Here is an 18,950-nt window from a genome sequence, read left to right on the forward strand (position 1 = left end):
TTTGTTTCCCATTGCATCGCCATTTAAGAAGGAGTTTAGGAGGAGCAACCGCGTCTCCTTTGGTGTGTTCAGCCCCCCTCTCCACAGAGCGAGCGGCAGACTGGCCGCAACTGGGGGTTGGGTGCTTAAGTGCCCTAGTAAATACTGTACAGTCGTATGAAAAGGTTTGGGAACCCCTCTTAATTCTTTGGATTTTTGTTTATCATTTGCTGAGCTTTCAAAGTAGCAACTTCCTTTTAATGAAACAGTAGTATTTGGATTAACAGAAATTATGCAATATGCACCATAACAAAATTAGACAGGTGCATAAATGTGGGCACCCCAACAGAGATATGACATCAATACTTAGTTGAGCCTCCTTTTCAAACATAACAGCCTCTTGACGCCTCCTATAGCCTCTGATGAGTGCATTCTGGATGGAGGTATTTCTCTCCATTCTTCCATACAAAATCTCTCCAGTTCAGTTCAATTTGATGGCTGCCGAGCATGGACCGCCTGCTTCAAATCATCCCTTAGATTTTCAATGATATTCAAATCAGGAGACTGTGACAGCCATTCCAGAACATTGTACAATACTTCTCCCTCTGCGTGAATGTCTTGTTGGAATATCCAACCCCTGCGTAACTTCAACTTTCTGACAGATGCTTGAACATTATCCTGAAGAATTTGTTGATATTGTGTTGAATTCATCTGACCCTCGACTTTAACAAGGGCCCCAGTCCCTGAACTAACCACACAGCCCCACAGCATGTTGGGACCTCCACCAAATCTGACAGTAGGTAGCCAGTGTTTTTCTTGGAATGTGGCGTTGTTCTTCCGTCATGCAAAGCACTTTTTGTTATGACCAAATAACTCAATTTTTGTCACAACAGTCCAATGCCAAAAACATTATGAGGATTAAATGAGCTAAAATAATTAAATAATTTATAATCACCTATGAATGATGTAAACTCCTACAAGACACAATGCCACTGTTCATATCATCATGATCACCTACCCCTGGATGTAGTAGGGAGGATATAATTAAAACAAAACGAGTGCCATGGTGAATAAGGCTGCACATCCTCTCTCTATGATAGTGTTTCCAAACCTCGGTCGTGTGGCCCCCTGTTTTCGTTCCAACCGGATTTCTAATCAGTGTCAACACCTGACAGCACTGATCTCATTTAATTAGCTGGTATTATTTTTCTTTTATTCTACATTCAAAAAAGCACAGCAGTGTGATTGTTACATTTATAAGACTTTTAGAAAGATTTCTAAAGCTTTTGCTATAGATTTAAATGTTTCACTTTCCTTTGTTGATTTCATTATATTTTGCCCTTTCTCTGTGTAGTTTCCCCCTTTGTTGCATCTTATTAATGACAATTAAAAATGAGCAGAGAAGACACGCTGATAAACAACACTGAATAACCAAAGGAAGCAAGTACTTTAGCATCAGACCCACTAATTAGTAAATAATGGATTAATTAAACAACTAGAACACCTAGAAAAGTAAAATGAAAATCAAGATGAAAATATTGTTTGAAAAAAAAAAAACACACATTATTCCCATATAACTGCTTGGTACTTTTTATAAACCCTTCTATATAAAAGCGGTCGGGATTGTCCTTCCGTCCCGTGAGTGGAAAGCGTAGTGGTATTCCGCTTATCACAGACTTGCTACTTGCAGCTTGCGGTACGATGCGACATGATGGGAGCAGAGTTCTGGTGCTCCCATCGTTCCCTTGCTTTTGTACGCGATGAGCTGGAAAAATAGACAAAATTATGTCTCTGGAAATAAATAATGTTAAGGGAGTACAAATGCCTCACCGCATAGTAAATATAAGGGGGGTTCAAAAGGGTGACCTCAATATAGAAAAAAAGTTTAAATTTCATCACAAAAATAACAGAAACTACGAGTATTAAAGTAATAACGCTCAAATGCAATATAACCAAATTAATGAGTTTGTATAAAATATCAAATTAAACGACATATTGAATTGCCTTAAGAAGTGGTCAACTTAAAAGTCGGTCGGCCTAGTATATATATATATATATATATATATATATCCAAAATAGATTAAATTCATTTTTTCCTCAGAATTCTACACACAACACCCCATAATGACAACGTGAAAAAAGTTTACTTGAGAGTTTTGCAAATTTATTAAAAATAAGAAAAAACTGAGAAAGCACATGTACATAAGTATTCACGGCCTTTGCCATGAAGCTCCAAATTGAGCTCAGGTGCATCCTGTTTCTCCTGATCATCCTTGAGATGTTTCTGCAGCTTCACTGGAGTCCACCTGTGGTCAATTCAGTTGATTGGACATGATTTGGAAAAGCACACACCTGTCTATAGAAGGTCCCACAGTTGACAGTTCATGTCAGAGCACAAACCAAGCATAAAGTCAAAGGAATTGTCTGTAGACCTCCGAGAGAGGATTGTCTCGAGGCACAAATCTGGGGAAGGTTACAGAAAAAATTCTGCTGCTTTGAAGGTCCCAATGAGCACAGTGGCCTCCATCATCCGTAAGTGGAAGAAGTTCGAAACCACCAGGACTCTTCCTAGAGCTGGCCGGCCATCTAAACTGAGAGATTGTGGGAGAAGGGCCTTAGTCAGGGAGGTGACCAAGAACCAGATGGTCACTCTGTCAGAGCTCCACAGGTCCTCTGTGGAGAGAGGAGAACCTTCCAGAAGGACAACCGTCTCTGCAGCAATCCACCAATCAGGCCTGTATGGTAGAGTGGCCAGACAGAAGCCACTCCTTAGTAAAAGGCACATGGCAGCCCACCTGGGTTTGCCAAAAGGCACCTGAAGGACTCTCAGACCATGAAAAACAAAATTCTCTGGTCTGATGAGACAAAGATTGAACTCTTTGGTGTGAATGCCAGGGTTCACGTTTGGAGGAAACCAGGCACCACTAATCACCAGGCCAATTCCATCCCTACAGTGAAGCATGGTGGTGGCAGCATCATGCTGTGGGGATGGAACTGGAAGACTAGTCAGGATAAAGAGAAAGATGACTGCAGCAATGTACAGAGATATCCTGGATGAAAACCTGCTCCAGAGCGCTCTTGACCTCAGACTGGGGCGACGGTTCATCTTTCATCAGGACAACGACCCTAAGCACACAGCCAAGACATCAAAGGAGTGGCTTCAGGACAACTCTGTGAATGTCCTTGAGTGGCCCAGCCAGAGCCCAGACTTGAATCTGATTGAACATCTCTGGAGAGATCTTACAATGGCTGTGCACCGACGCTTCCCATCCAACCTGATGGAGCTTGAGAGGTGCTGCAAAGAGGAATGGGCGAAACTGGCCAAGGATAGGTGTGCCAAGCTTGTGGCATCTCATTCAAAAAGACTTGAGGCTGGAATTGCTGCCAAAGGTGCATCGACAAAGTACTGAGCAAAGGCCGTGAATACTTATGTACATGGGATTTCTCAGTTTTTTTTTTATTTTTAATAAATTTGCAAAAACCTCAAGTAAACTTTTTCATGTTGTCATTATGGGGTGTTGTGTGTAGAATTCTGAGGAAAAAAATGAATTTAATCCATTTTGGAATAAGGCTGTAAGATAAGAAAATGTGGAAAAAGTGATGCGCTGTGAATACTTTCCAGATGCACTGTATATTTTACCAAACTTAGTTTTCTAATTTCTGTACTGTTCCCAAAACATAGAACTTGGGAAGTAACACATCATTTAATTAGCCCAGGAGTCCAATTAAAAACAGAAGCTGGTGGGAACAAAAACCTGCAGCCACAGTTGGTCCCCAGGACTGTGCTTGTGAAACACTACTCTAGGACACATGTAACAGTGAGCACTTGGAGACGACGAATGTTTACCCTTTTTAATAATCAAATGCTGTCCACACAGGTGAAGCGTTCACTTCCAGAGCTGCTTAACGGTTAAACAGAAACGGACACACCTGGGGAACAAGAAATACCTGACAGTCACATGATCCTATAACTTTGCTTGTCTGCAAAATCTGGTACTCGGACACAAAAAGGGCCTGTGTTCTATATTGTTTAACACACCTAGATGTTAATAACAGGAAATAAAAGCTGAAATATCAAGTACTCGTCTCATATCCAACCTTTGATTTCCACCTGAAATGTATTCTGTACGTAGCAAAAACAAATGAACACTTTCAGAGGCGACTGTAACTCGTTATTACAACAGACAGACAGATGCTTTTTTTTCCCCCCGGAGTAGAAATATTGCTTTATACAGAAGCAAATAAGTATATACCAGGGCTGGATAAATTAACCCTTTATTATGGAGTTAATGCATTAACTAATTAAAGCTGACAATTATTTTATCGTTTTTGTTATTATTATTTTGAAAACCTCAGCCCTACTAGCGATCAATAGAGATCAGTGATCTTCATGTTACAGCGCTTTTCGATACACTTTTGTTAGAAGGAAAGTTATCTTTGCTGATTTGACCTCGATGCCTTGCGAGTACATGAGTAGCAAAGAGCAAACAACTTCTAAAATGGCATGGCATGTGGAGAGATACCAAAGTGAATGCTCAAAGCGAAATAATCCGTAGATGATTTTTTTTCGTATTATCGCTGAATCGGACTCGGATTTTGATGCAAGTGATCTGGAGATAGAGACTGAAAATGAAAGTGAGGTACCGGAATCAGCTGATCGTGGTGCTGAACACGTTCGGATGGATGGATAGATACTTTATTAATCCCAAGGGAAATTCACACCAAGCAGAAATGCACCGATGGCAACCTGGAAGGACAGACACTCACGATGACAGGAGGTACAAACCATATTGTGTCTCACTGCCACTGCCATCGCCGCTCACCTGTCTCTCAAAAACAGCCATGCAGCCGACTCATTGTGCAAACAGACATTTTCTGTTGATTTATATGTGAAACCATTGCTTTGTGTACTTTTCAGAAAACTGAGTTTTTTGGGAAAAAAAAATATTAGCCCTCAAAGAGTTGCTACTGAAAATACGACTGTTTATGCTGCTCCCTGATAAAAGAAAATGTTTCTGCTGGTATCTGTTCAGATTAATAAAGAAAACAGATTTAGAAATGTGAACTTGCTGTTGTTCGGAAGGTGCCTGTTATAATGTTGTGATCGTGGCTCTGGACTCTGAGGGTAACTTGCTTTTCTATAAAAAACTAGATAAACATTAATGCCCTGGCAGTGGCAAATAGCTTTGGATTTATATTTGATTGATTACATTAATGTTTAAGTTGAGATTTGCAAGAAATATTTGAACTGCTGCTATTTATCAAGGGAATCAAGTCAGGTCGGGGAGCATGCACTGGTACAGTGTGTTGCCGCACCCAACACACGACGAAACAGCTCAGGATCCCTGTTGCCAACACCCCAGGCAGAAAGGCGGTCCAGCCCCACCTTCTGGAAATGACCCTCTATCTGCCACAGCCAGGTGTTAAGTGGGAGACTCCTTGGCCTGGTCCAGCCACTTGGGTCCCCAACAATGAGGATCTTACGAGCCGGATCACCCTCAGGGAAACACTCCACATGACCGTAATACCGTAACTGACGCTCCCTCACAATGCAGGTAATGTGCCTCATTCGGGACTCCATGAGCAACCGCTCATTCGACACAAAGTCAAACCAACGGTACCCAAGGATTTGCCGGAGAGACTCAGTACCAAAGGAGTCCAGTCTTCATCTCAGGTCACTAGATAGCACCCATGACTCACAACCATATAGCAAGACAGGAAGCGCCAGGACTCTAAAGACATGGACCTTCGTCCTTTTGGAGAGATCGGGAACGTCACACACCCCTTTCCAGCGACCTCATGACCCCCAATGTTCTCCCAATCCATCTACTGACTTCACAGGAAGAGTCACCAGAGACATGAATGTCACTGCCGAGGTCAGTAAACCTCTCGACGAGGTCGACACTCTCTCCGCAAACAGACACACTGCTGATGGCTGTGCCCAAGAGGTCATTAAAGGCCTAGATCTTGGTTTTTATCAGGACACTCGCAAGCCCAGACACTCTGACCCCTCGCTCAGTCTCTCGATAAGAGCCTCCATTGACTCTGCAAAGATTACAGCATTGTCACCAAAGTCAAGATACTTGAATATCTCTTCACCAACAGATGCCCCACAGCCGCTGGACCCCATGAACTTTCCTAACATCCAGTCCATACAAGCATTAGAATTAGAATTAGAACAATCTAGACGAGAACAGGCCATTCAGCCCAACAAAGCTCGCCAGTCCTATCCACTTGTTTCCTCCAAGAAAACATCAAGTCGAGTTTTGAAAGTCCCTAACGTCTTACTGTCTACCACACTACTTGGTAACTTATTCCAAGTGTCTATCGTTCTTTGTGTAAAGAAAAACTTCCTAATGTTTGTGCGAAATTTACCCTTAACAAGTTTCCAACTGTGTCCCCGTGTTCTTGATGAGCTCATTTTAAAATACAAGTCTCGATCCACTGTACTAATTCCCTTCATAATTTTAAACACTTCAATCAGGTCACCTCTTAATCTTCTTTTGCTTAAACTGTAAAGGCTCAGCTCTTTTAATCTTTCCTCATAATTCAACCCCTGTAGACCTGGAATCAGCCTAGTCGCTCTTCTCTGGACCTTTTCTAGTGCTGCTATGTCCTTTTTGTAGCCTGGAGACCAAAACTGCACACAGTACTCAAGATGAGGCCTCACCAGTGCATTATAAAGGTTGAGCATAACCTCCTTGGACTTGTACTCCACAGATCGTGCTATATAACCTAACATTCTGTTAGCCTTCTTAATGGCTTCTGAACACTGTTTGGAAGTTGATAGCTTGGAGTCCACTATGACTCCTAAATCCTTCTCATAAGGTGTACTCTCGATTTTCGACCGCCCATTGTGTATTCAAACCTAATATTTTTACTTCCTATGTGTAATACTTTACATTTACTGACATTAAATTTCATCTGCCACAAATCTGCCCAAGCCTGTATGCTATCCAAGTCCTTCTGTAATGATATAACGGATTCCAAATTATCTGCTAATCCACCTATCTTGGTATCATCTGCAAACTTAACCAGCTTGTTACTTATATTCCTATCTAAATCATTTATATATATTAAAAATAGCAGCGGCCCTAGCACTGACCCCTGTGGAACACCACTCTTAACATCGCCAGTTCTGATGAGGTTCCTCGCACCATCACCCTCTGCTTCCTGTGTCTGAGCCAATTCTGCACCCATCTAAAAACATCACCCTGAATTCCCACTTCTTTTAACTTGATGCCCAACCTCTCATGTGGCACCTTATCAAATGCTTTCTGAAAGTCCAGATAAATAATATCATAAGCTCCACTTTGATCGTATCCTTTTGTTGCCTCCTCATAGAATTCCAACATGTTAGTAAAACACGACCTCCCCTTCTGAACCCATGCTGACTGTTCAGAATAACTCCTGTCCTTGTCATGTGTTGCTCAATCTTATCCTTAATAATTCCTTCCATTAATTTTCCTGTGATGCTTGTTAAGCTTACTGGCCTATAGTTGCTTGGATCTGCCCTGTCACCCTTTTTATATAATGGGATGATATTTGCCATTTTCCAGTCCTTTGGAATCTCTCCAGTGCACAGTGACTTCCTAAAAATATGTGTCAAGGGTTTATATATGTACTCACTAGCCTCCTTAAGAACACGAGGATAAATATTATCTGGGCCTGGTGATTTGTTTGATTTCATCTTATTTAATCTGAGCAGCACTTCTCCCTCTACAATTTCCAAATCCCTCAGTACCTCCTTAGTAGTTGTGTTTACCTCTGGCAGGTTATCCACTTGCTCACTTGTAAACACCTCAGAAAAATGTAAGTTTAGGGCATCTGCTATTTCATTGTCTGTATCTTTTAATTCCCTTTACTATTCCTGATGAACTTGACCTCCTCCTTAACTGTTCTTTTACTACTAAAATACTGAAAGAATCTCTTGGGGTCTTCTTTCGCCTTATCTGCTATATTCCTCTCCAACTGTCTTTTAGCCTCTCTGATATCCTTCTTAATGGTTGCCCTCATTTTCTCATACGCTACGGTTCTCTTTGCAGTCATTAGTCTTATATGCCTTATACAGCAGTTTTTCCTTTGCAACTTCTTTTTAAATCTTTATTAATCCATCGTGGAGTTTTTTAGTTTCCTATTACTTCCAAATTTAGGTATGTATCTGTCCTGCATTACATGTAAAACATTTTAAACCTGTTCCACTGCTCCTCGACTGTCTCCACATTTAAAAGCTTATCCCAGTCTATCCTACTTAGACTTTGTGCATCTGCTCAAAATTAGCCCTACTAAAGTTCAACTTAACAATTTTAGTCTTTGCATCTGTACTCTTACAAAATACTGAGAATTGTATTACATTATGGTCACTTGACCCTAGTGGTTCAATCACCTCTACACCCTCAATTCTATCCTGATTATTACAGAATACTAAATCCAGATAGGCTTCACCCCTTGTTGGTGCTTTAACATGCTGTGTTAAAAACAGTCGCTGATTACTTCTAAAACTCCTGCTCTTGTGCTCCTCCATCTGTAAGGTTATCCCAGTTAATATTTGGATAATTAAAGTCCCCATGACTATAATATCCCCTGTAAACTTGCCTTTTGATATTACTAAAAGATGTGTGTTGAAATTACTGTCTGAATTGGGTGGTCTATAACACACTCCTAAAATGAGACCTTTTCCCTAATATTTTCCAGGCGAAGCCACATGTCCTCACTAAGATGGGGCTCATCATCCAACTGAAGATGACTTACATTTAATTCCTGTTTGGCATAAACAGCAACCCCTCCTCCTTTTCTGTTCTGTCTATCCTTCCTAAAAATGTGTATCCCTCTATGTTACACTCATCCCCATCTTTGTTATTTAGCCAGGTTTCCGTTATTGCTATAATATCATAATTGTGCTCTGCTACATACAACTCCAACTCACTTACCTTATTTTTGATACTTCTAGCATTAAGGCAAGCTATTTTTAATGTGTTAATCCTTCTATCTTTACGTGTTTGCTTAAAATTTACATTACTATGCATTTTTATTTCTACACCATTGTTTGTTCTTCCATGTATAGATCTAAATCTGGCCTGTCCTAAACTCCCTGCCCCCATTCCCTAGTTTAAACAATCCTCGACTAGCCTACACATACGCCTCCCCAATACATTGGTGCCCCTCCGGTTCAGATGTAACCCGTCCACGGCGAACAGGTCCCATCTGTTCCAAAAGGAGTCCCAATGCCCCATAAACCTATACCCTTCTACCCTGCACCAAGATTTGAGCCACGCGTTAAGCCTTCTAATCTCCTCAATCTTACCTGGACTGGCGCGTGGCACAGGCAGAACTTCGGAGAAGACTACCTTGTCAGTTCTGCTCCTCAGCTTGGTACCTAACTCTTTGAATTTGGATCGCAGAACTGACAGACTACCCTTATGTATGTCATTTGTTCCAACGTGGACAATGACAACTGGATCCACCCGCTCTGGCCAAGAGCCTATCCACCCTTCCAGGAGGTCTCCCACCTGTGCTCCCGGAAGGCAACACACCGTCTGAGACTCTCTCTCTCTGGAGCACACCTGCGCTTCAATCCCCTAATGATTGAGTCCCCAACTATCACTACCTCTCTCTTTTTGGGAACTGGTTTTGAGGTGGCCCGTTGGGGCTCCTCAACCCTGCCTACCACCTCAGAATTATCAGAGTCACCGTCCAGCTCCGCCAGGACATGATAACGGTTAGACACTTCTAATTCTGGGGTTGATGCCCCCGGACAGTGTGCACCCTTTACCTTACGCCTTGCGACCGTGACCCACCTATTCCTACCTGTCTGGTCTGGAATCTCCTCCGCGCCACCTTAGGGGTGCACACTATCTCTAAAGGACACCTGGGCCAAGTCCGCCAATTCTCTATTACAACGCAGGTCAGCCAACTCCTCCTCCAGTTCAGCGACCCTGAGCTCGAGGTGCTGGATCAGCTGGCATCTCTTGCAGATGTAGCCCTCATAGACAACTGGCTCTTCCAAACCATCATCTAAAAGTCCAACATCCAACAGGACTTGCATTGCACTGGCCTCATTATTAAAATTTGATTTGGGATTACTAAGCTGCCTTAACTATATATTTTTTTTTTTCTTAAAATTAAATTTCTTCTTCTTTCAGCTGCTCCTTAACTTAAATGGTAACACTAAGATCTGCTACAGATATTTTACACCTTTTCCCCTTAAGCTCCTGTACTGTTCTCCCTCTCAGCTGCCTGCTGTTTGCCTTTCTATGAGGTTAACTTTACTTTTCTCTGTCTCTTCTAACTTTGCGCTCTTCTTACTTATAAGCTCTTCACTCGCACTGTTTGTATTCCCCCGTATTAATGAACCAATACGCTGTCGCCCACTTAACTGTTCTGCCTCTGGACCGCTAAGGACTGTTTAATCTAAAATAAACAAATAAATAAAACTTTACTACCTTATTTGCTCCTACTGCTCCTTGTGCCTGATCGGTGTCTTAACGCAGGCCGCTTACCTGCGCACTACTGAGTTTCCACCTTTTACTGCTTTGAAGTCAGCCGCGGCCTTTTTTTCTTTTCCTTTAAACTAAGGAATCGCTGTTACGACGACGCGGTTATTTATTTACAAATGCCGATATCAGTTACTGCTGCTTTCTACCCTGCCGCCTCGATGCTAATTCAAATACAGATAACAAGAAAAAGAACAAGTACAAGTACAAATAACTTTTCCAAGCGCACTTCCAAACACCCAGCTACTTTTGCTCTTGTGCGGGCGAAAAAAAAGCAAAAAACCCCTTCTAAAGGGAAAAAAGCTTTAAAAATTCCCACACGGTTCCTTAGAGGCAACCAAAACCCAAGTTTTTAAGAGCAAAATGTATTTTTTTAATGTAAATCTCACACCACAGAACAAACCAACAACTCTCAACAGACTCTAGCGTTTGCAAAGCACACGTCAGCCACAAAGCACACGTGACATTGAACAGAGTAGGAGCAGAACAGACCCGTGACGAACCCCAGAATCCAGGGCTGTGGAGTCGGAGTTGAGGAGTCATAATTGTAATCTGGATTATGGTACATTACAAAAAGGGTTTTCATTTTATTTCAGATATAATGTGTTTAACAAGTTCATTTGAGTGTACACAAGTGTAATGATGTAGGTGGAGGTGTGTGCTATGGCCGGATGTGTTTTCAGGGGTTCTTGTCATTTGTTTAAACTGGCCAATACGGTAGAGAGAGTCAGCTTCCCAGCCGGTAGTTCTTTGGTTAAATGATGTGTATGTTGCCTTCCTTTAAGCAACATGGAAAATACATTTGAATATTAAATACCAGAAACTAAGGATTCAGAGTCGAAGGATTTATCTACCAACTCTACAGCCCTGCCAGAATCAACTGGGAAAAAACAGAGGTTCTGCCTCCACTCTACACAGCACTCATAGTACCAGTGTGCAGGCAGGCCACGATATCCAGCAACCTCGAGGGGATCCCACAAACCCTCAGAATGTCCCACAGGGCAGCTCGATTAACTGAGTCGAACGCTTTATGAAAAGCGACAAAGGCTGCAAAGAAACTGCCGATATTTACGTTTGCTCTCCTTGAGAACCCTTAGTGCTTCTGAGGGGTAAAGGGAATACTACTACTACTAATTTAAATTTCATAATAATAATAATAATACTGTTTAAAAGCACCTTAATTGTTTAAAGTATTTGCAAATCAAATACAGTCTGGAAAAGTTTGAGAACCCGTCTCAGCCTGCATAATAATTGACTCTCCTTTCAACAAATAAGATAACAGTGGTATGCCTTTCATTTCCTAGGAACATCTGAGTACTGCGGTGTTTTCTAAACAAAGATTTTTAGTGACGCAGTATTTAGTTGTATGAAATTAAATGAAATGTGTAAAAACTGGCTTTGCACAAATGTGGGTCCCCTTGTCATTGTGCTGATTTGAATGCCTGTCACTGCTCAATGCTGATTACTTGGTTGGATGAGCTCATCAAGCCTTGAACTTCATAGACAGGAGTGTCCAATCATGAGTGGTCAAAGGTATTTAAGATGGTCAATTGCAAGTTGTGCTTCCCTTTGACTCTCCTGAAGAGTGACAGACAGCATGGGATCCTCAAAGCAACTCTCAAAAGATCGGAAAACAAAGATTGTTCAGTCTCCTGGTTTAGTGGAAGGCTACAAAAAGCTACCTCAGAGGTTTAAATTGTAAGTTTCAAATGTAAGGAATGGAATCAGGAAATGGAAGGCCACAGGCACAGTTGCTGTTAAAACCAGCAGGTCTGGCAGGCCAAGAAAAACACAGGAGCGGCATATGAGCAGGATTGTGAGAATGGTTACAGACAACCCACAGATCACCTCCAAAGACCTGCAAGAACATCTTGCTGCAGATGGTGTATCTGGACATCGTTCTACAATTCAGTGCAATTTACACAAAGAACATCTGTATGGCAGGGTGATGAGAAAGAAGCCCTTTCTGCACTTACAGCACAAACATAGAGTCGCTTGTTGTATGCCAATGTTCATTTAGACAAGTCAGATTCATTTAGGAACAAAGTGCTTTGGACTGATGAGACAAAAATGAGTTATTTGGTCAAAACAAAAAGTGCTTTGCATGGCGGAAGAAGAACACCGCATTCCAAGAAAAACACCGGCTACCTACTGTCAAATTTGGTGGAGGTCCCATCATGCTGTGGGGCTGTGTGGCTAGTTCAGTGACTGGGGCCCTTGTTAAAGTCGAGGGTCGGATGAATTCAACCCAATATCAACAAATTCTTCAGGATAATGTTCAAGCATCAGTCACAAAGTTGAAGTTACGCAGAGGTTAGATATTCCAACAAGACGATGACCCAAAACAGCTCGAAATCTACAAAGGCGTTCATGCAGAGGGAGAAGTACAATGTTCTGGAGTGGTCGTCACAGTCCCCTGACTTGAATATCATCACAAATCTAAGGGACGATTTGAAGTATGCTGTCCATGTTCGGCAGCTGTCAAATTTAATTGAACTGGAGAGATGATGTGGATGAATAGTCAGCAATACCTCCATCCAGAATCCAGACCCTCATCAGAGGCTATAGGAGGAGAGCGTCTAGAGGCTATTAGATTTGCAAAAGGAGGCTCAGCTAAGTATTGATGTCATATCGCTGTTGGGGTGCCCACATTTATCCACCTGTCTAATTTTGTTATGGTGCATATTGCATATTTTCTGTTAATCCAATAAACTTAATATCACTGCTGAAATCCTACTGTTTACATAAGGCATGTCAGATATTAAAAGGAAGTTGCTACTTTGAAAGCTCAGCCAATGATAAACAAAAATCCAAAGAATTAAGAGGGGGTCCCAAACTTTTTCAGATGACTTTACATTAAATGCATTACTTTTGAGTTCATTATTGAATTTTGCACATAACAATGTGATTGTCTGCGATTAAAAAATGTAATTGTTGCCCACCACTAGTAATACATAAATAGGTAAATGAGTAGGTAACTAAATAAATATAAACACACCAGAATGACAGATTATTTAGAACTTAGCTTAGATAAAACTTTGTCTCCAAAGGAAAAATTGAGCTTTTTGCAGAAGAGAGAGGTGTAGGATGGGAGAACATGCTAGTAGCGTGTTGCAGCACCCACTACACAATGAACTACCTGGACTGGGACCCGAGTGCGGAAGGTGACACCTTAAGAGTGTTTTTTGTTTTTTTAAATGGTGGCTGGGGTGCCAATCCTGCAACTAACCCCCACGTTTTCCCTGAAAGATGGAGGATTGATTGACGTCATAAGCAGGACGAAGCAATGGCAGGTTAAGGGCCTTGCTCGAGGGCCCAATGGAGTAGAGTCAATTCGGGTGTTTGCTGGATTCAAATCAGCGCAGATCTCTAGCCTTTTTGCAGCAGCTCTTTAAACAAATAGGGAGGAAGGTAAATAAACAAACACACTTTGGCCTGAACACACACCAGAATGACTATAAAGCAACACAATTAGAAAGAAAGAAAACTTCTGACTTGTCAGTCCCAGTATTGCCGTTGGTGCAATGGACAAAATGTCACCATCCCTCCCAAAAAAAAAAAAAAATCATGTTTCTTGACAAACTTCTGCCGAACGATTTGCTGTCTGCAAGTCCTTGGTGTTACTGCGTCAGAGACAGGACGTGCAGCGTTGTTCATAATGGCACTCAGTTTGGTTTTAAATCCTCTCCTTCACTACAACCCCCAGAGAGTGTCCTATAACAGAGTTCCCTTTTAATTAACCTGTTGATTTAGTGGGCCTCTCTTTAAGCGTTGTTACTGGCCCACCACATACGTGTTGAAGATGTGAAGGACGTCACCTCCCACATTAAAGGAACGCAGTCTCCTAAGAAAACAAAAAAGTCTTCTCTGTTCTTTCTTCTCCAGTCATTGATGTGGATACCGACCACCAAAAGTACTTTGTAGCAGTGCATCACCTCTCCATCCATTCCCTGAACGGTGACCAGAAGCTCTTTGGTGAGGCACTACCATTCCAGTACAGTGATCCCTCGCTATATCACGCTTCGACTTTCGCGGCTTCACTCTATCGCGATTTTTTCTCATACACGCTTACGTCACTACGCATTGCGCTTTCTGAGAACTTTTATCTAAGCCCCACGATGGCTCCTAAACGTGCTGCTTTTTCTAAGCCTTCTGACAATAAAACTAAGCGCCGGAGGAAGATGCTTACTATCCAGGAGAAGGTGAAACTCTTGGATATGATCAAAGATGGCAATACCCTACAAAAGCCTCCTCACGCATATGAAAAGACAGCGTCAGCAACTGCCTATCAAGATGTTCTTCAGCCACACACCCAGGCACCCACTGCCTACTCCTAGTACTCCTTCAGTGGAAGAAGACAACAACGCACCTGCTGAAGATACTGCACCACCTCTGAAGACTCTCCTACTGAGGTCGTGCCTTCATAGGTTAGTGGTTGTGTGTAAGAACTGTGTGTGTGTGTGTAATTAAATGTACAGTACAATAATCTACTATATAAAAGCGGTCGGGATTGTCCTTCCGTCCCGTGAGTGCAAAGCGTAGCGGTATTCCGCTTATCACAAACTTACTACTTGCGGCTTGAGGTACGAAGCGACGCGATGTGAGCAGAGTTCTGGTGCTGTCATCGTTCCCTTGCTTTTGTGCGCGATTCGCTGGAAAAATAGACAAAATTATGTCTCTGGAAATAATTAATGTTGATGGAGTACAAATGCCTCACCGCGTAGTAAATATCAGGGGAGATGGTGCTTGCTTATTCTCATCTATAGCTTATTTAGTGCATGAAACTCCGTCTTTAGCGGTACAGATTCGAGCCGACATTGTACGACTTTGGGCAGGCACTTGAGGGGATAAAAAAAAATTTAGGTTTTCGGGAGAATGTTCTCATTCCCTACACTTACAGTGGATACGGAAAGTATTCAGACCCCCTTTCAATGTTTCACTCTTTGTTATATTACAGCCATTTGCTAAAATCATTTGAATTAATTTTTTCCCTCATTAATGTACACACAGTATATTGAGACACAAAAAAATGAATTTTTGAAATTGTTGGAGATTTATTAAAAAAGAAAAACTGAAATCTCACCTGGTCCTAAGTATTCAGACCCTTTGCTCAGTATTTAGTAGAAGCCCCCTTTTGAGCCAATACAGCCATGAGTCTTCTTGGGAAAGATGCAACAAGTTTTTCACACCTGGATTTGGGGATCCTCTGCCATTCCTCCTTGCAGATCCTCTCCAGTTCTGTCAGGCTGGATGGTAAACGTTGGTGGACAGCCATTTTTAGGTCTCTCCAGAGATGCTCAATTCTCTTTAAGTCAGGGCTCTGGCTGGGCCATTCAAGAACAGTCACAGAGTTGTTGTGAAGTCACTCCTTCGTTATTTTAGCTGTGTGCATAGGGTCATTGTCTTGCTGGACGGTAAACCTTCGGCCAAGTCTGAGGTCCTTAGCACTCTGGAGAAGGTTTTTGTCCAGGATATCCCTGTACTTGGCTGCATTCATCTTTCCCTCGATTGCAACCAGTCGTCCTGTCCCTGCAGCTGAAAAACACCCCTACAGCATGATGCTGCCACCGCCATGCTTCACTGTGGGGACTGTATTGGACAAGTGATGAGCAGTGCCTGGTTGTCTCCACACACTGAGGAGAGGCAAGACACATGACAGCCCGCATGGAGTTTGCTAAAAGACACCCGAAGGACTCTGAGCTGGTGAGAAATAAGATTCTCTGGTCTGATGAGACCAATATAGAACTTTTTGGCCTTAATTCTAAGCGGTATGTGTGAAGACAACCAGGCACTGCTCATCACTTGTCCAATACAGTCCCCACAGTGAAGCATGGTGGTGGCAGCATCATGCTGTGGGGGTGTTTTTCAGCTGCAGAGACAGGACGACTGGTTGCAATCGAGGGAAAGATTAATGCGGACAAGTACAGGAATATCCTGGACAAAAACCTTCTCCAGAGTGCTAAGGACCTCAGACTGGGCCGAAGGTTTACCTTCCAACAAGACAATGACCCTAAGCACACCGCTAAAATAACGAAGGAGTGGCTTCACAACAACTCTGTGACTGTTCTTGAATGGCCCAGCCAGAGCCCTGACTTAAACCCAATTGAGCATCTCTGGAGAGACCTAAAAATGGCTGTCCACCAACGTTTACCATCCAACCTGACAGAACTGGAGAGGATCTGCAAGGAGGAATGGCAGAGGATCCCCAAATCCAGGTGTGAAAAACTTGTTGCATCTTTCCCAAGAAGACTCATGGCTGTATTAGCTCAAAAGGGGGCTTCTACTAAATACTGAGCAAAGGGTCTGAATACTTAGGACCAGGTGATATTTCAGTTTTTCTTTTTTAATAAATCTGCAACAATTTCAAAAATTATTTTTTTTGTCTGTCAATATGGGGTGCTGTGTGTACATTAATGAGGGAAAAAATTAATTTAAATGATTTTAGCAAATGGCTGCAATATAACAAAGAGTAAAACATTGAAGGGGGGTCTGAATACTTTCCGTACCCACTGTACATGCCTGATGTACACATGAAGCGCATACAAATTAAGGATAAAAGTCGGTTGCCTTAAAAGGGTTAGGGTGAACCTAGTAATATGATATTTGTAACGTCTAATATGTCTTATTTTCTCTAATATTGGGTAATACGAGTGTAATGGTGACTAAAGGGTGTTATTTCATGTCTAGAGGGCTCTAATAATGTTAAAAAACGTATTTAGATGGTCGTAAACAGGTTTTCTATACTCTAACTGCAAAAATATTCGATTTATAAATAAAGAATTCTACTTCACGAAAATTCATTTATCACGGTACAGTCTGGAGCAGATTAACCGCAATAAATGAGGGTTCACTGTACTGCTTAACATAAACAGACTAAAAAAAACCATGCTTGTCATTGATATTCTTACTGCAGATTATTTACATATCAAACACAGCAGTGACTCCAACACTGTCACTGAGGGACACCACTTTTAACTTCTATTCACTGCAAAACAGGTCAATTGAACAGCACAATGGTGGCAGTGCTGCTGCTTCCTCACAACATGGAGGCTGGAGTTCGCATCATGGTCCTCACTTTGTAGTTTGGATGTTCTTCCACGTGTCCCCATGGGGTCACCACCAGGGTGCTCCGTTTTCCTCTGACAGTGCAAACGCGTGCACGTTAGGTGGATTGGTGATGCTAAACTGACCCCCGTGTGTGTGTGTTTTCACCCTGCCTTGTGTCCTCTACTTGCTAGGACAGGCTCCAGCTTCCCCACCATCCTGCTCAGAATACAACAGGTTTAGAAGACGGATGCATGTCTGTCACTTCAATCTACACATGATGATTCTCTCCGTAAATTCACTTCACCAAACTGTTCAAAAACAGGACACACTCGTACTGCGCTGGAATGGTGTCAACAGTGTGCAAAATAAATATTCGGGGTTTAAGAAGTAACACTGGATGACTTCCGACGTCCTTTTACATGCGAGTGCGGAGATGACGAGAAACGCGTTAAAAGACAAGAGTCAATAGCTCTCGCCCAGTCAGTCAGGCGCAGCAGGCTGCGGGCTCAAGTTAGCAAGTCGGTTATCCTGCTGGAGCGCTGACGGCTACAAATGCCGGTAAACAACTATAACGTGTCCATGGAAGTTGTAGGGCAAGTCTGACAAAGGCGTCTACCAAACACACAATAAATATTATTATGTAAAGAACCTCAGGATTATATCACTCCAGCAAGGCGCTATACATATTAAAGTAAAGTCTGCCTTAATAAGCCCCTACCCGAGTCACTTTAACCATGTAAAGAAATGTGCAAATTGACGTGACGCTTCAGTCCTTACTTACATCAGTGGCCCCGACCTACTCACCTTTGACAGCATTTTCTTCAGGGCGCTTTCAGACGCCATCACCGCAGCTGATTTCCGGGAGTCGGTCGTTCTTCGTAATCGATACAGCAGATGAAACAGCCGAACTCCCGAGGCCCGATCGCTCTAACTACCGGAGCTCGACAACTCAGTCTCGTCCTCCTTTTAAACGCCCAGCCCGCGCACACCTCAGGAGAGAATATACAGCCAACCGTTTCACTTTCAGCTGCAATTAAAAATTCACACACGGTTCCAGTGTCGTTTCCCCATGAATATCAGGAACGAGGGAAAGAAAACTAAACCATAAAATGACCAACCATGATGACGCCACCACCTCTAAACAGGAAGTGTAGGTCACTTCCGCCTGCGGACTTGTTATACTTGCGAGCACAAATACGCATGCGTTCCCTGTTGGCGACTGGGAAATGAAGTTTCTTTAGAGAAATGATAAGAGAAAAGTCACGACTATAATCATGTAAAATTAAATTCGGAATTGCTTGCTCCTCAGAATATTAGAAGAATTTTAACGAGAACAGGCCATTCAGTCCGACAAAGCTCAAAAATCCTATTAACCCAATTTCTTCAAAATAATATTGAGCCGAGTTATAAAAGTATCCAAAAGTCCTACCA

General features: G+C 42.3%; 1 protein-coding gene across 1 annotated transcript in view; it reads right to left on the minus strand.

Moving 5' to 3' along the window:
• The window catches only part of LOC120516509 (tumor susceptibility gene 101 protein-like), a 48,288-nt gene extending 29,619 nt beyond the window's left edge, over nt 1-18,669 (minus strand). Inside the window, exon 1 of the mRNA XM_039738266.1 lies at nt 18,324-18,669. Within this exon, the coding sequence (XP_039594200.1) occupies nt 18,324-18,362 (39 nt within the window). The 5' untranslated portion in view covers nt 18,363-18,669. The remainder of the gene's footprint in view (nt 1-18,323) is intronic.
• Between the last annotated feature and the right edge of the window lie 281 nt (nt 18,670-18,950).

The sequence above is a fragment of the Polypterus senegalus genome, chromosome 1, assembly GCF_016835505.1.
Source record: "Polypterus senegalus isolate Bchr_013 chromosome 1, ASM1683550v1, whole genome shotgun sequence".
Classification (NCBI taxonomy): domain Eukaryota; kingdom Metazoa; phylum Chordata; class Cladistia; order Polypteriformes; family Polypteridae; genus Polypterus; species Polypterus senegalus.